We start from the raw sequence: 21477 nt of genomic DNA, 5'->3' as shown, positions 1-21477 counted from the left end.
GCAAATAAAACACAAATAACCACAAATGTTATGCTTCCACAGTCAGATTTACATCCACCAAGTCAAACAGGTAAAACGTTTACACATGCAAAGCAAACACATCCCAGAGCAAAACACTAACACTCTCACGGCTACAGTAATCCCACACATATTCACCATTCCTAAATTATAAAATGTATCTATTTAAAAGGTTATTTGTCTGTAATGCTGCAAGGTTGTACCAAAGGACTACTGGGAAAGTAGTACATTGGTTTCAAGGAAGTATGTTGAAGTGATACATTTTGACGAAGAGACAAGTTTAGAATGGCGGGGAGGAGCTAAATGAAATGGCTGTGATGAAAAATTACAAAAGAGAAGAACACAGGGTGACATAAAAGCAGGCAGGTGCACACAGTTGGACCACAACATTTGTGTGTCTATTGATTTTTGATGGATTCAAAATGACTATGAGGACGACTAGAAAGCAACTCGACTTCAGGTTTGTGGGATAAAATTAGCATTTTCAGCTAACAACAGTGTAGCTTTATTTTCTAGGCAAAAGGTGTTTTTGTTGATTTTTGATGGATTCACAGGACAATGTGGAAGACGAAAAGCCTCTAGGCCTCACAGACATCAAGTCAGCATTTTGAGCAAACAACAATTTACCATTATTTTACGGCTAATACATATACATTGTTTGCCATGGAGCAAATATAAAAGGCGAGTTTAACCATGATTACAAAGTGAATCACTTCACATAGCATCCAAAAATGTATCATTGAATTCAACGGGCAAGGGCAGGAATGTGTCAGGCTTCTGTTATGTGCTATACACTAACTGGCCAATCTGCGTTTGAGGGACCTGATTTAGCGACAGAGGTGGCAAATCCAGGTCCAGAAAGTAAAAACCCTGCCACAGTTTGGCTGTTGCCTCGGTTGCTAGCTAGCTAGCTTCCATGGTGCTTGTTTACCTGCTGAGGCTAAAACCAAACTGTGGCAGGGTTTTTACTTTCTGGACCTGGATTTGCCACCTCTGCTTAGCGAAAGGTGGACAAATGCAATCCAGTGAGGAGGAGCTGTCATCAATTAGGCACTGTTACCATTGTTGAGTTTGTCATTGAAGTTCTCCACTTCCTCCTTCAGCGCCATACTGCGGTTCCGCAGAGAATCAGCCGTGTGGCCAAGGTTCTGGTCCCCGACATTCTATGAGAGCACAAAGTTTTAAAACACAGGAGGAATCAACGCAAAAGTCAACAGCTGTCCTTCACCTCTAGCGTCTTGCTAGCGGCTTCGTCTGCCTCATTCGCTGCCTTCTCAGCCGCTTTGATGCCGTTGATGATATTGTTGTAGGCCTTGGTAATGTCCACCAAACCCTCGCTCTTTGTTTCCTCCACAAACCTAACAAAACCAACACGTCAAGGCGTTGTTTTTTCCATGTTGTCATCGTTCAGGAGCATTTACTTGGACAGATTTGCGGCCAAAGCGTGGAGCATATCAGCATGGTGCTCAGCTTCCTCCACCAGGGGTATCTTTGAGTCGGCCCAAGTAAAGTCCTGTACCTTCTTGGATAGTGGTGTCCTGGCACCGTCAAGCTGCGCTGCCAAACGTTCATAATCCTGGGGGACAACACAATTCATGATGTGCGTGTGTGCTACAAACAAGCATAAACAATTGCAATGTGCAATGTGTAGGATAGAGCATGTCATCCGTTGCCAGCGATGGTGGGATTCAGTAGCCAAACGTGGACTCAGACACATTCATTGGCCCACTGAGAAATGCTTGGTAATTTCATTGGTTAGATCTGACGCGACTTGAAGCTCATTAGTAAAAATAAGCCGTGGCATATAAACTCATTCAAACTCCAAAACATGTAAATACGTTTTTATGTTTTGTTATGCAAGACCATACATAAGGCTTTGATGCAGCTTCTGACCAGAAGAGGTGGCTTAAAGCAATGGTAGTTATTACAAAAAACGGCCAACAGGTGGCAGCAGAGTATAAAAGATCAGCCAGGGTCATGTTGCAACAAGGTCTTTTTGCCAGTGCTTTCAACAGGGTTTGTGAATAATGATTAAACTTAGTTATATTCTAATGCTAATTGCTGCAAAATGGAAAAAAATTTTTCTGATGAAAGAAGAGACTCTAATCTTTCTTGTGGTAGGTTCCATGTTTTTATAGCAATAGAACATAATAGTCTGTGGGCCTTGCAAAATCAGTCAAAATCCAATAAAACAGCCGGGAGTGAAGGGGGTTGCTTCAGTGAAAATGGTTGGGAGTGAATGAGTTAATTTGAAAATGTGGTAAAATGTTGTTTAAATTCTGTAGCAATATGCCTGGTTTGTATGCTAGTCACAGACAAAAGCGATACAATACACCATGGTAATTAAGCGTTGCATTGTGGAAATAGCAGAAATGTCCGGATGTTCGGAATTGTCAATATGATTATTAACCCTTTCACAGCTGGTTGATCCTCTTATGTCTTTAATGAGCTTTGTGTTCCCACTTCAAACACAGAGGAATATAGCTCTTGGTTCCACTCATCCTGCCGTACTTAAACTGGATTTCGTGGCTCTTGGTGATGGCGAAATGAAGCTTCATGAATCATTGAGACTTTTCAGCCAATTAGTTTACACATGGTTCAAAGCTTCATGGTGCTTCATTTGCTTTATGACGCCATGGTCAAGAAGACCATGCAGTATCTATACACATAATTAAATCAGTTTGTAGGCTCAACAGTGACAAGATGGCCATAAGTAGCAGTCTGGCAATGTAAGTAGTAGCTGCAGTATCCTGCAATATAGCAACCAATCAGTGATATAAAAATTGGATATGCACAATTTAAAAAACTGTGATGTACCGCAAAAAGTGAACTGTGATGTGGTGAGGAAGGTCTGCACATAAAGTATATTGTACAGTATGTATAAGTGCACTTATAGACTGTGGAATAGGTGCATTTTTGCAGCTGTGGCATTTTTGGGTGTGTGTTCGCACCTCTTTGGAGTCATGCAGCATGGACAGCAGCTCGTTGACTTGTGCCACGTGGTCTTCCGCCATGTGCAGCTGCTCGTCTACCTCCTTGCGTTTGGACGTCAGCTCGTCCACTTTTCTCTGAGAAAGCACAAGGTCATGTGACATTCATGGCTCCTCACCCTCCTCCTCGCCGCCACACTCACCTTGCTGTCCTCCAACGTCTTCTGGTTGTTGTTATTAACCTCGGCAGCTTGGGCCGTCTTGTTGATTGCCTCGTTCAGCGCGTCCCGCAGCTCCATCATGTCAGCGTGGAAGCGAGACAGACGCTCTTTGCCGGCTTCGCCCGCATTCACATTTTCGTCCTGACGACGCGCCAAGTCCTTGTCTACACGCTCCAACACTGTCCAAACACACGTCACTTCCTGTCCGCCACATTGTGGAATGAGCCTACTTACGTTTTTCTGCCTCCTTCTTCTCCTGGTCAGCCATTTTCTTCTGTCCCGCGCAGCTTCTGCTCCTCATCTTGTCCAACATGACCTCCACCTCAATCATTTTCCTCTCCTGCTCATCTTTGTCCTGATTTACTTCTGTGCTGTTTAGTGACCAATTGGCCATCTGCATGATGTCTGCAAGGGTTGACATCCGCAATGTATCAGACGGGTACAGGTGATAGTACAGGGACAATAACTATGTCATCAAATGGTATGGTTAGCTCTCACGGTACTGAATTCATATGCCAACATCAGGTATGGAAACACTGTATTGCTGTACACACTAGGGGACATATGATGGTAAATTCACTTTTTAATTGTTTGTATGATCGACCCTTACTGTTCTCGGGAGATGGGGACTGGGCTGGTCCGTGAATAGCAAAACCTAAAAAAGAATATAATTGGCGCCCACTGAAATGGATTGGGGGGAAGGAAGGGTTTATTAAATAATAATAAAAATGACCCATAAATTCATCGAGGTTAAATTTGGGTGTTCCTCCAAAAACAAATACTGAAAAATAGGGATATTCAGCATTTTGACGAATATCGGCTATTTTGAAGAATCCTACGGCCGATAATAGATCCATTTAAAAAAGTGCTCAGGGGGAAAAAAAATCTGGGAACTAATTATTTATAAAATTTTCATAGAAGCTTCTGACCCTAGGAACTTTCTACACCTTGTTTGTGAAATTAAAACTAAGATAACTAAAATTGTAATACTACAGTTATTTTGAAATTTAAAAAACTTTATTTACTGTAGCAAACAATAGGGAGCTATTTACTTAAGTTTTTATTTAACTTTTGAAGACATGCTACTGCCCCTGGAAGATCCCTGAACCTTTCGTTACATTTTTAAAACAAAGAGGTCTATTGACTAAGAATTAAAAAAATAAATAAATAAGCGCTGAAGTTTGTATTAAAGTTTTTATGCCAATATTTTCCATTTTAGTGAAAATTAATATTAGCTCCAAATATCGGTTATCTGCACCCTTGACTACTAATAATCTGTATCGTCCCTGAATAAAACAGATCGATCTATCTCTACTTAAAAATATTGAAATAAAAAAAATCTATCTCTAGGGTTGAGGTCATCGAAGTGGTAAAGAAATGGATGTTGTACTTGCGACTGCCACTTCTGGCCTAAAGCGTAACAGCCTCTGTGTAAAGCTCATGCATAGCGCCACTTCACCCCTCAAGAAACTGTGGCGTGTTTGGGGCGAACACTCCACACTGAAGGGAAGATACAAGCTGATAGACACAATTTTTGTCAAAAAGTCACAGCTCTTGTATTCATCTGGTCATTAGTGGAGCATGCATGATGCGGAAAAGGCTTTAACATTACCTTTTTAAACTGCACAATGCTTGTTTAAAGGTAGAACTTACAGGGATGACTGACAAAAGACGTAACATTTCCGCAACTATATGTGAGTTAATCTGTCTTTCCCAACCCCCATTTATGTTAACATAAAAGTAATAAAACAATCAGCTTCCGCTAAAATGGACAATTAATAAATGTATCAATCAATACATTCATGAGCACTGATTTTATATATATTTTTACATTCTAATGATTCCTACCATTTAAATCCATGTTTACCACGTGGATGAAGGCCAGCAGGTTTTGCGCCCTCTGGTGAGTGTCGGAGGTGCTGTTTGCCAGCTCGCTGAGTTGCTCGGCCATCGCTGCAGTCTGAGGACGCCACCATAAGGTCAGCATGGATTTAAGAAACTGTTTTGTCAACTAGGATAATAGCGTGAATGATGTCACAGCATGTAAGGAACCATGAAGTCAATTAAGAGATGGAAGTTGACATGTTGAACAATAATGTTGGCCGTGGCTCTTCTCAATGACAACAAAACAAATGAACAACACTGTAGGGCTAAACAATTTCAGGAAAATATAATAATTTAAGATATTAAATAATATACTTTTGACCTTATAAATGCCTTGTCCTGGCTGAGGAAGCTCATTTGGGGTATGTGCTTACTGTGTGGGTATTTGCTGTACTCTTTATTTTCTCTTCTTGGCACTTACACGTACTCACTTATTTCATTGAGCTGCTATGATTTGCTGTTCATAGCTGGATGCTCTCTGCTCAAACGCAGTTGCAGTCGCAGTTGTGGCGGCTGTGGCTAACGGGTAAAGCCAGTTTTCCAGTAATTGGGTGTGCAACATGCACAAATAAATGGGACAGACAGGAGGTGGATTCACGGTGAAAGGTTTAAAAAAAAAGAAAAAGAAGTAAATTATAGTTAAAACGTAAAATTAATCCAATGGATATAACGTTCCAACACTAATGTTAATCTGACTGCTAACTAATACTGGCTAATTTACTAGCTTGTAGCCATTGTTGATCTACTGTAATTGTGTGTCAAGTTTTTTTTCATCAAAAAGATGAGACAATTTTATGTGAAATAGTTTAAGATCCAAAATGTTCAAGATTATATGCTGACAAAAATATATATACTGTGGTAAAATGATTGTCCTGACTAAAATGTTAACAGTTTTTGTTGACTTAACTAGTTGAATACAATTTTGTTTCCTTGGACTAAAATAAAGACTAAAATGCTAGATTTATAGTCGACTAAAAATGTACTAAATAAAAATGGGATACTTCACTTTCTCTGGTGTTTGGCGACACAATATTAACCTAGCGATTAGCATTGGCTTCTTCTGTTCTCTCTTGCTTGATGTAGCATGCTTTGGCTAACTCTCATCTGCTCTTAGTAATAATGATGTTTATTAGAAGTGTAGCTCCTCTGCTGCTAAGGAGGGGTGGATTAGTTACTCCGAGGAGAGAATCTGCACTGCAAGGATAATGTTTAGCCACACTAGCTAGCAAGCGCAGGTCAGCGCTTGTGCCTCGGTATTCCCCCCCAGTTTACAAGCAGCAACTCAGAGCTGGTTGGTTTTCATGACTTGTCACAAGTCGCATGCTGCTTTTGATTGGTGAGTTTGGTGGGAGAGGAGGTCTCCCTCGCTGTTTATGTGTGTGATTATAGTTGTTACAACAGACTGTGGGTCAGTCAGAAGCGCTGCAAAAATATGAAGCTTTGGCAATGACGTGATTGTGTTTTCTGGAGTCGTGAGAAATCGTTCAGCCCTACATCACTGTGTAGTGCTTCCCCTTAAGGTACCTTATCAGTAGTAAACTAAAACTATGCTTGGCACCACATAAGGAGGATGAAAAAAAAACAAAAAATGGAATGTAATGATAAGACTTCTACTGTGTCTGCAGATCTAATAGAATTAAGTTTATTGTTGACAAATGTGTACCAAAGTGGACTGCTTTATGGAAAGATGCATTAATAAGCATCACCTTGTCCTGCAGCGTGTCCACATCGGCGCTGATGTTCACAATTTCGCCATCCAGTACGATGGCGCGATGGCGGCTGTCATCCAACGAGCTGTTGTACTTCTGAATGGCATGCTGCGGTGACCGCAAGATGACAAACAACATATGAGGTCAAAGTTCAACACCACATGTATTGATTAGAGTAAAAGCAACACTTTTGGCAATTTTTTTAAATGACACACCCACTTTGACACCCCAAAATATTTGTTGTGTACAATGTTCCGTCTAAACGCAAGCGTGAGCAATTGCGCAGTGCTTTCACCCTCTCAGCGCACAGCAAATGTATGCAGCGCATTAATAAAAATCCACCTGAGCTGCACATTATGTATTTTCATATTCTCCTCATATAAAGAAATTAAAGTTTATTTGGCACATGTGGTTAACGGCGTGGGAATAAAAAATGCCACAAGGCAAATACTCATGTCATGCAATCACTGTGTGACGAAGCAGCAGAGGTTTTATTCAATGTCATGTTTTCCATTATTTATATGGGACCCTATTTATACAAATTGCATTGAGACTTAATTATGCTAAAAATGACATGTGTGCTAAAATAAAACTAACAAAATAGGGATGATTTTATTCAAGTCACAAACCACCAATGAATCCTCACAATAGACTATAGCTACGCTACATGTATTTGTTGTATGTTTTCTCTCACAAATTTGCGGGGGGGTTTCTCTGGATATTACCCCTCTACAAAATTTTTTTTATATGTGGCCCTAATACGCCGTCGTAATTTAGAATTTTTTTGTAACATGCCCACACCATGTAGTGTATCTTATAAGTAAAAAATTATAAAAGGAAAAAATGAAAATAATAATTCTTACAGATGAAATGTGCATGTAGCGCTTCTCACATACTTATTGTTACAACCGTGTGCCATACAGGGTGGCATTTCCGCCGTAAAGACAGAAAATAACATGAAAACACCCCCGAGAAATCAAAGTAGGCTATTCCAGAAAGGCATGCTTAGTGAGTGGCAACGTAAAATGGCCACCAGTGGCTTTACTTCTCACTATGGCAAGTAAGCAACATTGTGATATGTTATAAGTCCATGGATGTTGCCCTCCGTGTTCCAAGGAATGCTCAGGGAGTTTGTGTGAATGCTGAGACACATGAAAATTTTGAGGGAACATAGGTCGTGTACTTATCCCACAGCACCAAACCCTCGTAAAATTATCCATGAAAACAAGGCTTGTGTAGTGAATTTTTGTTATGCTGTTTTTGTAACGTAGAGCAAGCTTTTCCACACTCGTGTGTGTGTGTGTGCGCGTGTGTGAAACTCACGGCGACATCATTCACAGACACATTGAGCTTGTGCAACTGCGTCCAGGCCATGGTGCTGGTGTTGAGGTTGTGCAGCTGTGCAGCAAGCGAGTCAAAGTCGATCTTGTGCAGATCATCCAGCAGGACGACGACACAACTGTCACATGCTGCCATGGGAACACACACTCACATCATACTACATACCAATCACATCACATGCATGTACTGTATGTACATGTGCGCAGTGTATACAGTATGTGTTTGTTTGCAGACCACCGCTCTGTAGTGAATATGAAAGTAGTTTAGTATACAATTTCAAACATACAGACTTGGTAACCTTGCCCTGCAAGCTGAATTCTCGCGGGATTTGTGAGTTCGCGAACCTCCGAGAATTCATCTTGTACCGAGCCCGCTGATTTTCACCGATCTGTACACTTTTTGTACGGACCAATCACAATGCGGTATCGTGTTTGGGGGCAGGATATGCAGCCGTGACGAAAACAAGAATTGCCGAAACAAACCTAACATGGACGAATGTGTTCTCCCAGAATTACTCAGTTTCCTTGTTGAATGAAGAACAGCAAGAGGAGCTTCGAGCATTTTTATTTGGCATTTTTATTTTTTTTCAACCTACGACGGCTACAACAATTTCATCCGTTGCCGTGATTGGTCAAAACATGTTTAATTGAAACAATTGATAAAGGCACCGTTGCATTAATGTGTCTTGTGTGTTAAACTACAGTTACAAACAGGTGTGTTATAATTTTCTGTATAAAAGTTGAAATGTATGCTGAAGGAAAATATCCACTAAACTGCCAATTTAGTCAACTAAAATTGGATCTAAACTAAAATGCAATCAGATGACTAATTTATGACTAAAACTTTAATTAATTTTGGTTGAAAAAAAAAAACTAACTAAAACTAATTTAAAATTTCTTGTCAAAATTAACACTGATCTGAACAGCATTGGTGCAATGAACAAATAATACAGCGCACGACCTGCAGTCACAGTAGTAGTAGAGTATAACAACAGAACAAAACTTACAGAGCTTGACAGGGCAATAACGTCAAATGTTTTTTAAAAGTGCTTGCTTTTAACACGGCAGTAAAGATGTATTAACACGGCTGCACAACAATACATTCCTGTAACAAAAATAACCAGCCTACTATAGCAGAAAAGTAGTCATTACCGGTAATTCTCGTCATCCTCCTGCGTACTACGTAAAACCATTAAAGTCCTCTTCCTCAGTGTCGGAACCAAACAGGTAGATTGCCTTTAACTTAAATGCAGCATCTTATGCACTTCTCCGTGTCTTTCCATAATGAGGGCGCAAACTGTCTCGCTCTCGTTCTGTCTCTCCTACGGTATTTGGGCTCACTTGGTTTGTTTTGCTCTGCCTGGCGTTCTTGCGCTTCCTTTATAGTGCGCCCCCTCATGACCTGGTGGATAAGCCGCACCCTTGTATTAACCGCAGGGTCGAAAGCAAGTGAAAAAAGGAGTGGCTTATAGTCCGGAAATTACGGTAGGCTCCCTATCCATCAACTTGATAAAGTTTTAGTAGTGTTGTGAGAAGTGTTTCAGCAGTTTGTGTAAGAGCATTTGAGTAGTGTTTGAGAGTGTTTCAGCCCTGCGATGAGAGCATTTGAGTAGTGGGTGTAGGTGAATATTTTTTAGTAGCATGTGTAAGACCATTTCAGTTTTTTCTCTGTGTGTGTGTGTGTGTGTGGGGGTGTGTGTGTGTGTGTGGGTGTGTGTGTGTGTGTGTGTGTGTGTGTGTGTGTGTGTGTGTGTGTGTGCGCGCGTGGGTTTATATCACATCATGGGGACCATTTTCTGGATTTTTACTAGGGATGTTCGATACCACTTTTTTTTAGACCGATACGATACTAAAATCTTCAGTACTCACCGATACCGGTACCAACTGCCAATACCATTGTTACTTATGATACATAAAATTTCCCAAAAACCCAATGAAAGATCATTTAAAAAAATGACATATACTGTATATATATCCCAACTATAGCAAATTTACTTAAAATTTAATGAAATTAATGGCAATTATATTTTTTACATTTGCTCATTAAAGTCATTTTGCATAGAGTACACAAAATTAATTACTAAAAAACCCATATCTATCATTGTGGGGACATTTTTGGTGGTCCCCATGAGTCCAAACCTCTTTTTGGGGGTCAAAACTTGGTTTCAGCGTTTAGGTTTGAATTGGATTTTGGTTGGGGTTAGGGTTAGGGTAAGGCAGTCAGTTGTGATGGTTAAGGTTAAAGTAAGGATCTAAGAAATGCATTATATTAATGAGATGTCCCCACTAGAAATATAAACCCAACATGTGCTTGTGTGTGTTATCACCTTCGCAGTGCAGGTCCTGACCGTGTACAACGGGAACGTTGTGTTCATGTGAACAGATTTCACACTGCCTTCCCGTCATACCGTCCCGACAGTGGCACTCTCCAGTCCGCGGCTCGCACTGACCACCCCTGCAGTCGCACCCTGACTCCACAAACAAGTCACACCTTCAGTGGATGTCAAGTCACATCTCATTTGTGTTGGCGCTTGCTCACGCTTGCATCCGTCAGCTCCGTAGTCCCAAAATCCGGGAGCACACTGGCGACAGTTGGGTCCGTTGACTCCGGGCTGGCACTTGCACTGACCGCTCCGAGGATCACAAGGCTGCTGCAGCAATGCTGCCGAAGCGCCACAGTCGCATGGACGACACCCGGCGCATGACTCGAAGCCAAAGCTGCTGTCCTGAGAGGGAGGAAGAATGAGATGTTTAGCAAAACGGAACATGCAAATTGAATCACTGGATTTCTACAAACAAAATAAGTCCATGTTAGGGAACGTAAATTCAATTTTACTCTATTTTTGAGAGGAACCAAATACCTGAAACTGAGTTGAATTAAACTCTCTAAGACCTAAATTGACACTTAGGTTTTTTGTGTGTGTTGTGAATGTAACATTTATGGAGGACAAAACCTGCCAAAATTAAAAATAAACAAAGGACTAAATAAATAAATGAACGAAAGTGAAAACAAAAAACGGATACAAAAAATATAATTCATAAAGGTAAATACAAAAAATATATATGAATGGAAATAAAAACAACAACAAATCTATATATCCATAAATAAATAAAAGTAAAAATAAATACAAAAACAAGATTAAAAAAATAAAAATAAATGTCGATCTTGTCCACTGTCACCACACCACGACTTTGAATCACGTTTTTTATGTTTGTATTTATATATCTTCCTGGGTGGAGTTTGCATGTTCTCCCCGTGCTTGCGTGGGTTTTCTCCGGGTACTCCGGTTTCCTCCCACATTCCAAAGACATGCATGACAGGTTAATTGAACACTCCAAATTGTCCATAGGTGTGATTGTGAGTGTGGATGTTTGATCGTCTCTGTGTGCCCTGCGATTGGCTGGCAACCAGCTCAGGGTGTACACCGCTTACTGCCCGAAGCCAGCTGGGATAGGCTCCAGTGCCCCCTGCGACCTTTGTGAGGACAAGTGGTCAAGAAAATGGACGGATGGATATATATATGTTTTTTGTTGGTTTTAATTTCCATTTATATTAATTTTTTTGTATTACATTTTTTTATTATATTTTTGATATCCGTTTTTATTTTAACTTTTATTCATTTATTTATTTTGTCATTTATTTATTTTGAATTTTGGCAGTTTTGGTCCTCCTTCACGGTTTTTATTTTTGTATTTATTTTTTACTTTTATTTATTTATTTATTTATGGGTATATATCAAAATTGTTGTTTTTATTTGCATTTATATTTACTTTTTGTATTTAAGTTTGGAATTATATTTTTTTATATCTATTTTTATTTTCACTTTTATTCATTTACTGTATTTAGTCATTTATCTATTTTTATTTTGTCAGTTTTGGCCCTCCATGAACGTTTACGTGTTGTCAACAAACCTGACAGTGGTGGCAGTGAGGTCCACTCACTCCGGGTTTGCAGTGGCACTGCCCGGTGTGCGGGTTACATGACTCGGTACCACATGGTGAACAACTGCATTCTGTACAAAAACAACAACATGTCTTAGTGGCTTGCTGATAAAGACACTCCCCCAATGACCAATCACAATCACGCATACTTACTGGTGCAGTTTTTGGCCGAGATGGCATCACCATGGTAACCAGGAGCACACTCATTGCAGCGAGGCCCGGACGTGTTGTGCATGCAGCTCAGGCACTCGCCCGTCAGCGGGTGGCAATCGGTGAACAGCATGTTGGGGTCCGTATTGGCGTTGCAATTGCACGGCTGGCATGTGCTGCCCAGCACCATAGGGTTACCGTAGTAGCCGGGGGCGCACCTGCCAAGAGCCCGCTGTTAATCACAGAGTTCTGTCTGGGCATGCTAAATGAAACTATCTAGTCACCAGTCAGCTAACTTTGTGTTTTTTGAGTTGTGGCTACATTAATGACTTATCTGAGATACACTCTTGTAGACAGTAGCCACATAAAAGAGTAGAAGAAAAAAGTTACGATCAGGTTATGTCAATATAATAGAGGTGTCAAAATTAATTGATTAATCGACAAATAATCGATTATAAAATTAATCGACAACTATTTTAATAATCGAGTAATCGTTTGGAGCCTTTTTTTTTTCAAGTTTAAAATGGTCTAAATCAGGGGTGGCCAAGTTCAGTCCTCAAGAGCCACTATCCAGTCTGTTTTCCATGTCTCCCTCCTTCAGCGCAGCTGAATCTAATGATCAGCTCATCGGCAAGCTTGGCAGAAGCCTGATAACGATCCTGATCATGAATCAGGTGCGTTAGTGGAAGGAAACACGGAAAACAGGCTGGATATTGGCTCTCGAGGACCGAATTTGGCCACCCCTGGTCTAAATCCTCAGCATATCAACAGTAACTGTTCACTGATTTCTGTAGTCGTTCATGAAAGAAGACTGATTATCTTGTGTGTTTAATCAAAATAAGACATTTGCAAACATCTGTTTTTACTTAGGAAAACAATGACCGAACCGGTAACATAGTGAAACATCAATCCCCCCGTTTTATTCACTATATACTAATATAAAGTATGAAATAACCACCAATGACTGGTTAATAAATAGGAATCAGGGAAAAAAAGTTTTTTAAATACACTTTAATGCAAAATTAAAATGAATCTGATTAGTCGATTAACTGATTGAATAAACGATATATTAATTGATTCTAAAAATATTAAAATAGTGACAGTGTTGTTGTTGTTTGTTTTATTGATCTCACCCACCTAACTACTGAAAATTCCACATTATTTTAATGTAACAAAATTCAATTAAAAAAAAATAAAATTACAAACAATTCGACTTACAAACAACCTCACTGTCTTCCAAAGTTGAGGACTGTACATACATACAGTACATGTACTGTCTGTTATTCATTTATATGATAGTAATTTAGTAATGCCCCTACAAGCTGTTCTCTATTGGATGATGATGCACATTATGAGAAAGATGGAAACTAGCATTGTGCTAAATCTGGTTCAGCCACCTTTTTAATGTTACTGCACACTTTCTTTAATAAACTAAACTAAAAACATTTAAGTTTGCATCTGGTTGGTCAGATAAAAATCAGATAAAAGCATACAACTTGTCAAAGTCAAATTATCGCACGTCTTTGCGATGCGCATATAGTGATTAGATTTTTTTGATATATATATATATGTTGCTTTTATGTCATATCAATGGTAAATGGACGGATTTTTATATAGCGCCTTATCTACACCATATGGTGCCCAAAGCGCTTTACAAAGCCTCACATTCACCCATTAACACCTTCATACACCAGTGGTCGGCTTCTACCATGCAGGGCCCTGCCAGGTCTACTGGGAGTAAATCGGGGTTCAGTGTCTTGTAGGGCTGGGGTTAAAAAAATCGAACAATCAATATTGTTTTCTAATTTTTTTGTATCTTACTGTTTTCTTGAAATGTACTGTTCACATGAATTTAAAAGTATTTTTTTACATTTATGAAAGACTTGACTTATTGCACTTTATGACAATCTTTTTAATTTATATTTACAAAAAAACATTTTAATCTCATCTATGCTGATGTCAATGTTTGTGTAACACTTAAGTGATTATAACACATTATAATACATAATTTAACCAGTTACTGCCTCTGCAAAATTTTATTTGGAATTAAATGTCTGTGTATTTTTTTTCTAATCATGTCATTGATATTTAAGAAGACTTGATGTTCCATAATTAATCAATATCGGATTGAACTGAAAATAATCGGGGGGAATAAATAACTAAATAAAAAACTCAAAATCGAATTTAACCGAACTTTTGTGAATCGAAATTGAAATGATTGAGGAAATTTGAATCGATAACCAGCGCTACTGTCTTGTTCAAGGACACTTCAACATGGTCACAAGGGCTAAGGATCAAACCTGTAACCTCACGGTTGAGAGACGACCACACTACCAGCCATGCCATCATAGAATAGACCTAAACTCCCTAATCTTCTGAAGACACACACCTTTAACTAAGCAGAGTAAGAACACATCTCTACTTGGTGCTGTTGATTTTCTGTTTGTTGTAACTTGTTTTGTTGGCTTACCTTTCACAATGTGGCCCAGCGTAACCAGGCATGCATAAGCAATGCATGTGCTCGTTTTTCTCCACACAACCTTGAGCAAAACTGCCAAATCACAAAATTAGTTTGTTAGTTTAGACATTATGGTATCAGAAATGAGAAGGCTTTGTGTAGGACTGACTTGTTGGATGGCGCTCTCAGCGGACATGGACAACTGGAACATGACAGCACCTGCCCATCCACACTCATGTTACTGGAGAAACCAGCCTGGCATTTCTCACAGTGGTCGCCGGCGGTGTTGTGTTGACAGTTCTGACACACGCACACACACACAACCCCACACCCCCACACACACAACACAAAGAAACACAAAACAGCGCAGCAGATGAGAACAAAACACTGGAAAACTATCTACTTCAGGTCCCGTTTTGCAAACGGGAACTATTTTTCTATGTTTTGCCTTGTCGTCCACATATCCCTGGGGATTTTTGTTTCGTTTCTCAATATCAATAACACAGAGTACGTTCTTGTGACACAACGAGCAGGGTCTTGGTAAACCCGGTCTCAAGAACGTACTTCCCAAGCACGTACAGTATATCTCACTGCCGTATTTCCGCAATTAATCGCAGTTATATCATGTGACTAGCTTTCACTGAATTTGTATTACTATTTCCATGTTTCAAATTGTTAGTTTTTCCAATCGGAAGTATGCATAAGTCAAGACCACATGGAATTCCCGGATGTTGTTCTTTTTAGCTAGCTTAAACCAAGGATCCATTGTTTTTTTTCTTGGTGAAGGCTTGGCTGTGAAAATATCCCAAGATGCATTTTGTACTTCAAATAATGAATGGCAGTGGAGGAGCATCACGTGTATTCTTTTTTTTTCTTCTTTCATTTTACACAACTTTTTAACAACTACAATTTACAACATTATATATAAAAATTTATAATTAATATATACTAAATACGATGTACTATATACACACACATTCAAAGGTAATTTTTATAGATGTACCACAATTTCAGGAGAATCAGAACAAAACCTGCAACTCAACATTGGTGTCTTTCCAGAACCTTTTTTTTTTCAATATAATCCTAAATTGGATAAATACTATGTATAATTTGAAATGATACTTCTTTAATATATTACTCGTAATTATATATCATCTAGTCATGGGGTACACAGTTACGGCAATGCGTCAGAACCAGGAAGCTCGCAGTAAGAACAACATCCGGCTATTCCGTCCGTTCTTTGTTCAACCCTTATGGCTTTTTGCGTACTTTCAATTGAAACAGCCGCAACTGATGACGTTTCACGAGATTACAAGGACATGCTGGTGCTCCTCCCTGATTGGTGAAAGTAACCCTGGATGCAGAGTGCAGGTTGAGGCGTGCCGCCACGCCTGGTGGACTTAAACGTTTGACTCTGCCCACACGGATTTTGCAAAATGTTTTTTTTTTATAACAAAATTTGCAGATTTAATGATGGACCATCTTAGGACGTAAAGTACTTTTTTTCAAAACACATTATGGAGCATAGAAAATTACACTCAAACCTCAGTCAGCCGGGGCAGAGCAAACTAATCGGTTTGACGGAACAGGTCGAAGTGCAGTACTACATGTCCCCAGCATCCCAGCGAATCCCTGGATGGTTGAGGTTAGTATTTGGGTTTCAGTAAGTTTTTACTTTTTGTTGTTCAATAAAGAGTTCTAACAATACTGTTATCGTGATGTGGTAGGTTTAGGGTTGTAAGCTGTTATAAGATGGCACACAAAGCTGCCAGGGCAATAGTTTAACAACAAAGAAAGAACGAAAGAAGAAGGCGCCTTGAGGTCAAAAATCCGTGTGGGCGGAGTCAAACGTTTAGGTCCACCCCGCGTGGCGGCACGCCTTGAACTGCACTCTGCATTCTCTGCTTACTCAATTGGTGGCCCTCGTCCCCAGCTCAGGCCACCAATCGGTGTAAGGGAGGAGCCCTTTTTTGTTTCACGTGTGCCACCTCTATTAACTAATTTTCTCCCAAAAGTGTCTGTGTGTTTCTATTATGTCGCATGTCCACTCAGCTGTGCGCCCATTTCTCTGCCACTCGCCTTATCCATGGCAAACCTGTCCGGCCAAACATCTCTTAGTGCCCACCTGGCACGTAACATTCACTCACACACAAACAGCTTTCGCCTTTGTTTACTGCGGGTGTACTGCTCACCTGCTCGGTGTCATACGCAAAATCACACGGCTTCATATTAGATGAGGTCAAAGTACTAGGCGAGGGAGCAGAATTGTCCAAGTCGTTTGTTTCGATGCCAAAACACATCGTGGTGGTGGCGGTGGCGGTGGCGGGGAGCCACCCCACATTTGTTCACACACATCCAAGTATAAAAGAACAACTCTCCCAAATCCGCTCCTGCGTAAATTACCCACTCCCAGGCAATTCTTGCTTCTTATAGCCTTAATTTTTGTGGTTTGGATTGCCCAAGTTATCTCTCCTCTCACATGTGGAAACTGATTAGACGTCTTGTGAGACACTTAAAACGTGTGTTGATTGTGTTGAGAAGGTTTTAGGACCTAAGGGATGATCGCAGGGGTATTAGGAGCAAGGGGAAGTCTTTGAAACGTGACCAGGAAGTGGCGCTCTGGCTCTATTCTGCGATCCACAATTACCTCAGGTGTACGTTGGCCCCAGACATGAGGGATGCTAAACGTTTCTGCAAGAGTAATTGGAGCAGCAGTGAGCAATAACACAATCTGAGGGTTTTTCAGATTTGTTAACCTATTCATCAAACTTTCATCCTCTAATGCCACTTAAATTGGAAACTCCCCCATTACTTGCCCTTTCAATTTTCCTCCATCCAGCCTTGTATTCTGGAAAACAACATATTAACGGTCTAAATTGAGCAGTACTGTAATAATCTCTTCGGCGACCCTCCATTATCTGCAACTAATTGTAAACTTTGATATTTCATTCTTGTTCTTCACCGCTCCAAAATATTTCTCAAGTTTGTCTGTTGCAAGCAAATAAAATAAATTCCACACTTTCAGCAGAAAAATATTTCACCTTGATTCAATTTGAGATCCAAAACTGAGATAATATCCTTTCAGCACACAATAAACAGCGATTTCAAAGTGCCTATGAACTGCATTGATCTCACCACGCAGATTCCTGATCCATCCAAACACTGATCAGAATGTCCATGACAGTTGCAGGGCACACATTTTCCCAGGAAGAGACCGATGGCATCCCTGTAGAAACCCGGAGCACATTTCTGTGCACAAAGAAGTATAAAGGAGAGTTTAAAAAAAAGCAATGTCGCCCCTTTAAGACATGGACCCCTCCTCACCTGGCAGGAGTCTCCCAGGTAGTTGGCAGGACACATGCAGAGCTCCACATTGTTGGCATGGCGACCAGTGGGCAAGCTCTCAGCACCCTCCAGCACGGCACCACGGAGGGAAACCGAGTGGGCCGATTGGGAATGAAGGGCTCGGATCTGCAGGGACTCCAAAGCCACCAGAACCATCATTAGCTCCTCTCTAGAGACAGAGTTGCCAGTCTGAGCGTGCCGGAAACTTCCCTACAAGAGGCAGCAGGCAACATACGTTTCAACATTCCTACTTTGGACTTTAAAAAGTGCTTTGAGCACTGCCAGGCCCACTTTACCTCAACCATGTGCACAATTCCCAAATGCGGCTCCGCGGGAGAAGAATATTCACGCTCCAAGAACACCAATGTCATCTGGTTACCCTACAGACACAGACACACATACATTATATACTTCTTTAGTGCAAGGCGGCGACCATAACCCCTGAGCTATCCAGCCATATAACATGTACAAATACATTTAACGGGACATTGGCCCCTCATTGACGAATAACCACCTTTTGGCAAGTGCTTCCACATGTTCAGCATGTGCTTTATGAAGCGACACCTCGAAAAAAAATACATGGATTGAATTGGTCAGTCCATGTATATTTGGAGGATTCGCGTCAAAGTACTCGCCGAAAACGCGAAAGCACTTGCCCAAATGTGGTTGGTTATCTGTCAATAACGGACCAGTGTAACGATGGTTTTGCCCACCTATGAAAATTGAACATTTGATTGAAGTTTGTATTGAAACCAACTAAGTGAGAACACGTCTTTTGAAGACAGCATTTGAAGCATGTTACTGCTGAACAGTCTCTTCTGTGAGTGAAAATGCCTTCATGGGCCCAAACTAATTTTGTCTGGCAATGTCTGCCATGATAAGCAAGAAGGAAAAGGGAAGGATTAAAATGGCGTTGACTTGTCTCTCAAACTGGAGTCGTGCAGGTGCAAGGCAGAGTTAATTAAAAACTCTGTTGAGTTGATCTAACTCTAGGTAATCAACTCAACTGCGGTGCAAATAGGGGAGCAGATGTAAATAGGGGAGCAGACGTTACTGTTGCTTCCAAATTATGCGGTGCGTTACCTTAAAACTGCTTGAATGCAGAAAATTTAATTTTGCATCACTACTGGCACGTGTGGCTGAAAAATAAAACTGCACACTCCCTTCTCACGTACACATGGAACCTACCAAAAGAAAGACTAGAGTCTCTTCTTTCATAAAGGATAAAAGTATATTTGTATTTGTTTCCGTTTTGCAGCAATTAGCATTAGAATATAGCTCAGTTTCATCATGATTCACATTCCTGTTGAAAACGTTCAGAAAAACAGCTTGTTGCAACATGGTCCTGGAAGATCACTTATACTCTGCTGACACCGAGTGGCTGTTTTTTGGAATAACTACCATTGTTTTAAGCTTTCTCTTTATGTCAGAAGCTACATCAAAGCCTTCTGTATGCTCTTGCATAAAAAAATAATTAAAAAAACAAAATTGTTTTTTTTTTTTGCTATATGCCCAAATTCCGGGATTTTACAGAATTGTGGGTTCCACTTGTCCTTGTGGCGCCATTTTGGAGGGCCCCACAACTTTATACATCTTTTTGAGGGTCAAAACTTTGTTTTAAAGTTTAGTAGTGGTGCAACGGATCACAATAGTCAAGGTTCGGATCGGATCACGGATTTGAGTCACGGATCGGATCAGCAAAAAAAAGAAAGATAAATAGTACTTTGTCTTCATTTATTTTGTCAAGCGCTTTTTCTAGAAAAAAAAAAAGCTATTCAAAATGTCTAATATAGCCCCGTGTAGGATTGATTTAGTGTCTTCATTTATTTTGTAAAACACCTTTTCCCATTAAATAAATGTAAAAAAAATCTAAATGTCTAATATAGCCGTTTAGGATTTAGGAACACAACTTTTAAGTGCAATATGAGGCAGAAACACTCTTATTTTTATATGGTTCATGTGTAAAATAACAAGGTAATAATGGCTTTTTAAGTTGTGTTTCTGTAATCTAAACAGCTAAGTTTGACATTTTGAGTTGAATGTTTTTCTTTTTTAAGCAAAAATTTTCATAAAATAAATTAAGACAAAGTTATATTTATGTTTTATTTATTTTTTTAATAATGAAAAGGCCTCAACGTGCAATTTAAGGCACATTCCCTTCCTTTAAACATGGAGAGTGAATTACAAAGTAGTCTTGGTCCAGAATATTGAAAAATAATTAAAGTAAGTCAGGTATCAGCTGTCAAACTTACTTACCAGCCGGCAGCCAGACACTCGTTGCTCATGCTAACAGCTAGCCGCTAGCCACTTACGTTGGAGACTTCTGCCGTTTCATACAATGACGGCATAATTAATTAGTGGTTTCTTAGCGACCTAAATTAGCGATTGAATATGAGTTCGGGATAGCGTTGTGCAACTACAATGTCAATCAAAGAAACGTCTAAAAGGGAAATCAAGCTAGCCGTCACGCCACGATGTGGGCGAACTTCAAAGTAAAAGTAAGTAAATGTAAGGTTATTTGCATTGCCGTCAATGTATTACTGTATTTGGTAAACTTTATTTTGAAGTTAGGCTTAGCCTGTTACATTGAGTATGTTTCAGCTTCCTTGACATTTCATGTCAGTTATCGACTGTGAATGCGCACTTTGTTTTTGTTTTTTTCCCCCGAACCAGCCAATCCGTGGATCGGGTCTGATCCGAACCGTGCACGGATCAATGATGATCCGTTGCACCACTAGAGTTTAGGTTTGAACTGGGTTATGGTTGGGGTTAGGGTTGTGGTTAGGCAATCATTTGTGATGGTTGGGGTTAGGGTTAAGGGGCTAGGAAATGCATTATGTCCCCACAGAGATAGTACCACAAACGTGTGTGTGTGTATTGTGTGTGTGCGTGTGTGTGTGGGGGTGTGCGTGCATGCGTGCGTGTATATGTGTGTTAGGGCTAAGGTTAGGATTAGGCAATCAACTATGATGGGTCAAGGTTAGGGTAAGGGGCTAGGAAATGCATTGTGTATGTGTAATCTTGGAGGACCATATTCCGGGTTTTTACTATCAGTGTGGGGACCACAGGTGCTTTGTGGGGACATTTTGGCTGGTCCTCACAACTCAAGACCTCTTTTTGAGGGTCAAGACTTGGTTTTAGAATTTAGGTTTGAATTGGGTTTTGGTTGGGATTAGGGCAGGGATAGGCAAGTTCAGTCCTAGAGAGCCGCAGTCCTGCATGTTTTCGGTGTCTCCTGCCTCCAAACCCAGGTGTTTCAAATCATCAGCTCATCATTACAGAGCCTCTCAGTTGTGTTGAAGGAGGGAGACATCAAAAACATGCAGGACTGCGGCTCTCTAGGACCAAACTTGCCTATCCCTGGGTTAGGGTAAGGGTTAGGATTAGGCAATCAGCTATAATAGTTAAGGTTAGGGGCTAGGAAATGCATTATATCAATGGGATGTCCCCACTAGGAATTATGTGTAATGACAGTGTGTG

The 21477-nt window shown here is 40.3% G+C and overlaps 1 protein-coding gene across 2 annotated transcripts in view; it reads right to left on the bottom strand.

The window, feature by feature from the left end:
* Positions 1-21477, bottom strand: part of lama5 (laminin, alpha 5) — a 166193-nt gene that overhangs the window by 29420 nt on the left and 115296 nt on the right. For both annotated transcript variants that reach the window (XM_086067181.1, XM_086067182.1), the window contains exons 40-57: positions 18294-18377; positions 17977-18207; positions 17788-17901; positions 14822-14952; positions 14665-14745; positions 12198-12412; positions 12015-12115; positions 10642-10828; positions 10430-10570; positions 8086-8231; positions 6760-6870; positions 5018-5129; positions 3404-3574; positions 3152-3348; positions 2970-3086; positions 1440-1594; positions 1247-1376; positions 1079-1181 (exon numbers count right to left, since the gene is read on the bottom strand). In XM_086067181.1, the coding sequence (XP_085923307.1) occupies positions 1079-1181; positions 1247-1376; positions 1440-1594; positions 2970-3086; positions 3152-3348; positions 3404-3574; positions 5018-5129; positions 6760-6870; positions 8086-8231; positions 10430-10570; positions 10642-10828; positions 12015-12115; positions 12198-12412; positions 14665-14745; positions 14822-14952; positions 17788-17901; positions 17977-18207; positions 18294-18377 (2527 nt within the window). The remainder of the gene's footprint in view (positions 1-1078; positions 1182-1246; positions 1377-1439; positions 1595-2969; positions 3087-3151; positions 3349-3403; positions 3575-5017; positions 5130-6759; positions 6871-8085; positions 8232-10429; positions 10571-10641; positions 10829-12014; positions 12116-12197; positions 12413-14664; positions 14746-14821; positions 14953-17787; positions 17902-17976; positions 18208-18293; positions 18378-21477) is intronic.

The sequence above is a fragment of the Leptonotus elevatus genome, chromosome 2 (assembly GCF_054856555.1).
Source record: "Leptonotus elevatus isolate MCC_2025b chromosome 2, RoL_Lele_1.0, whole genome shotgun sequence".
NCBI lineage: Eukaryota > Metazoa > Chordata > Actinopteri > Syngnathiformes > Syngnathidae > Leptonotus > Leptonotus elevatus.
The sequence above is the reverse complement of the archived record's forward strand: the minus strand, read 5'-3'. Positions and strand labels throughout refer to the sequence as shown.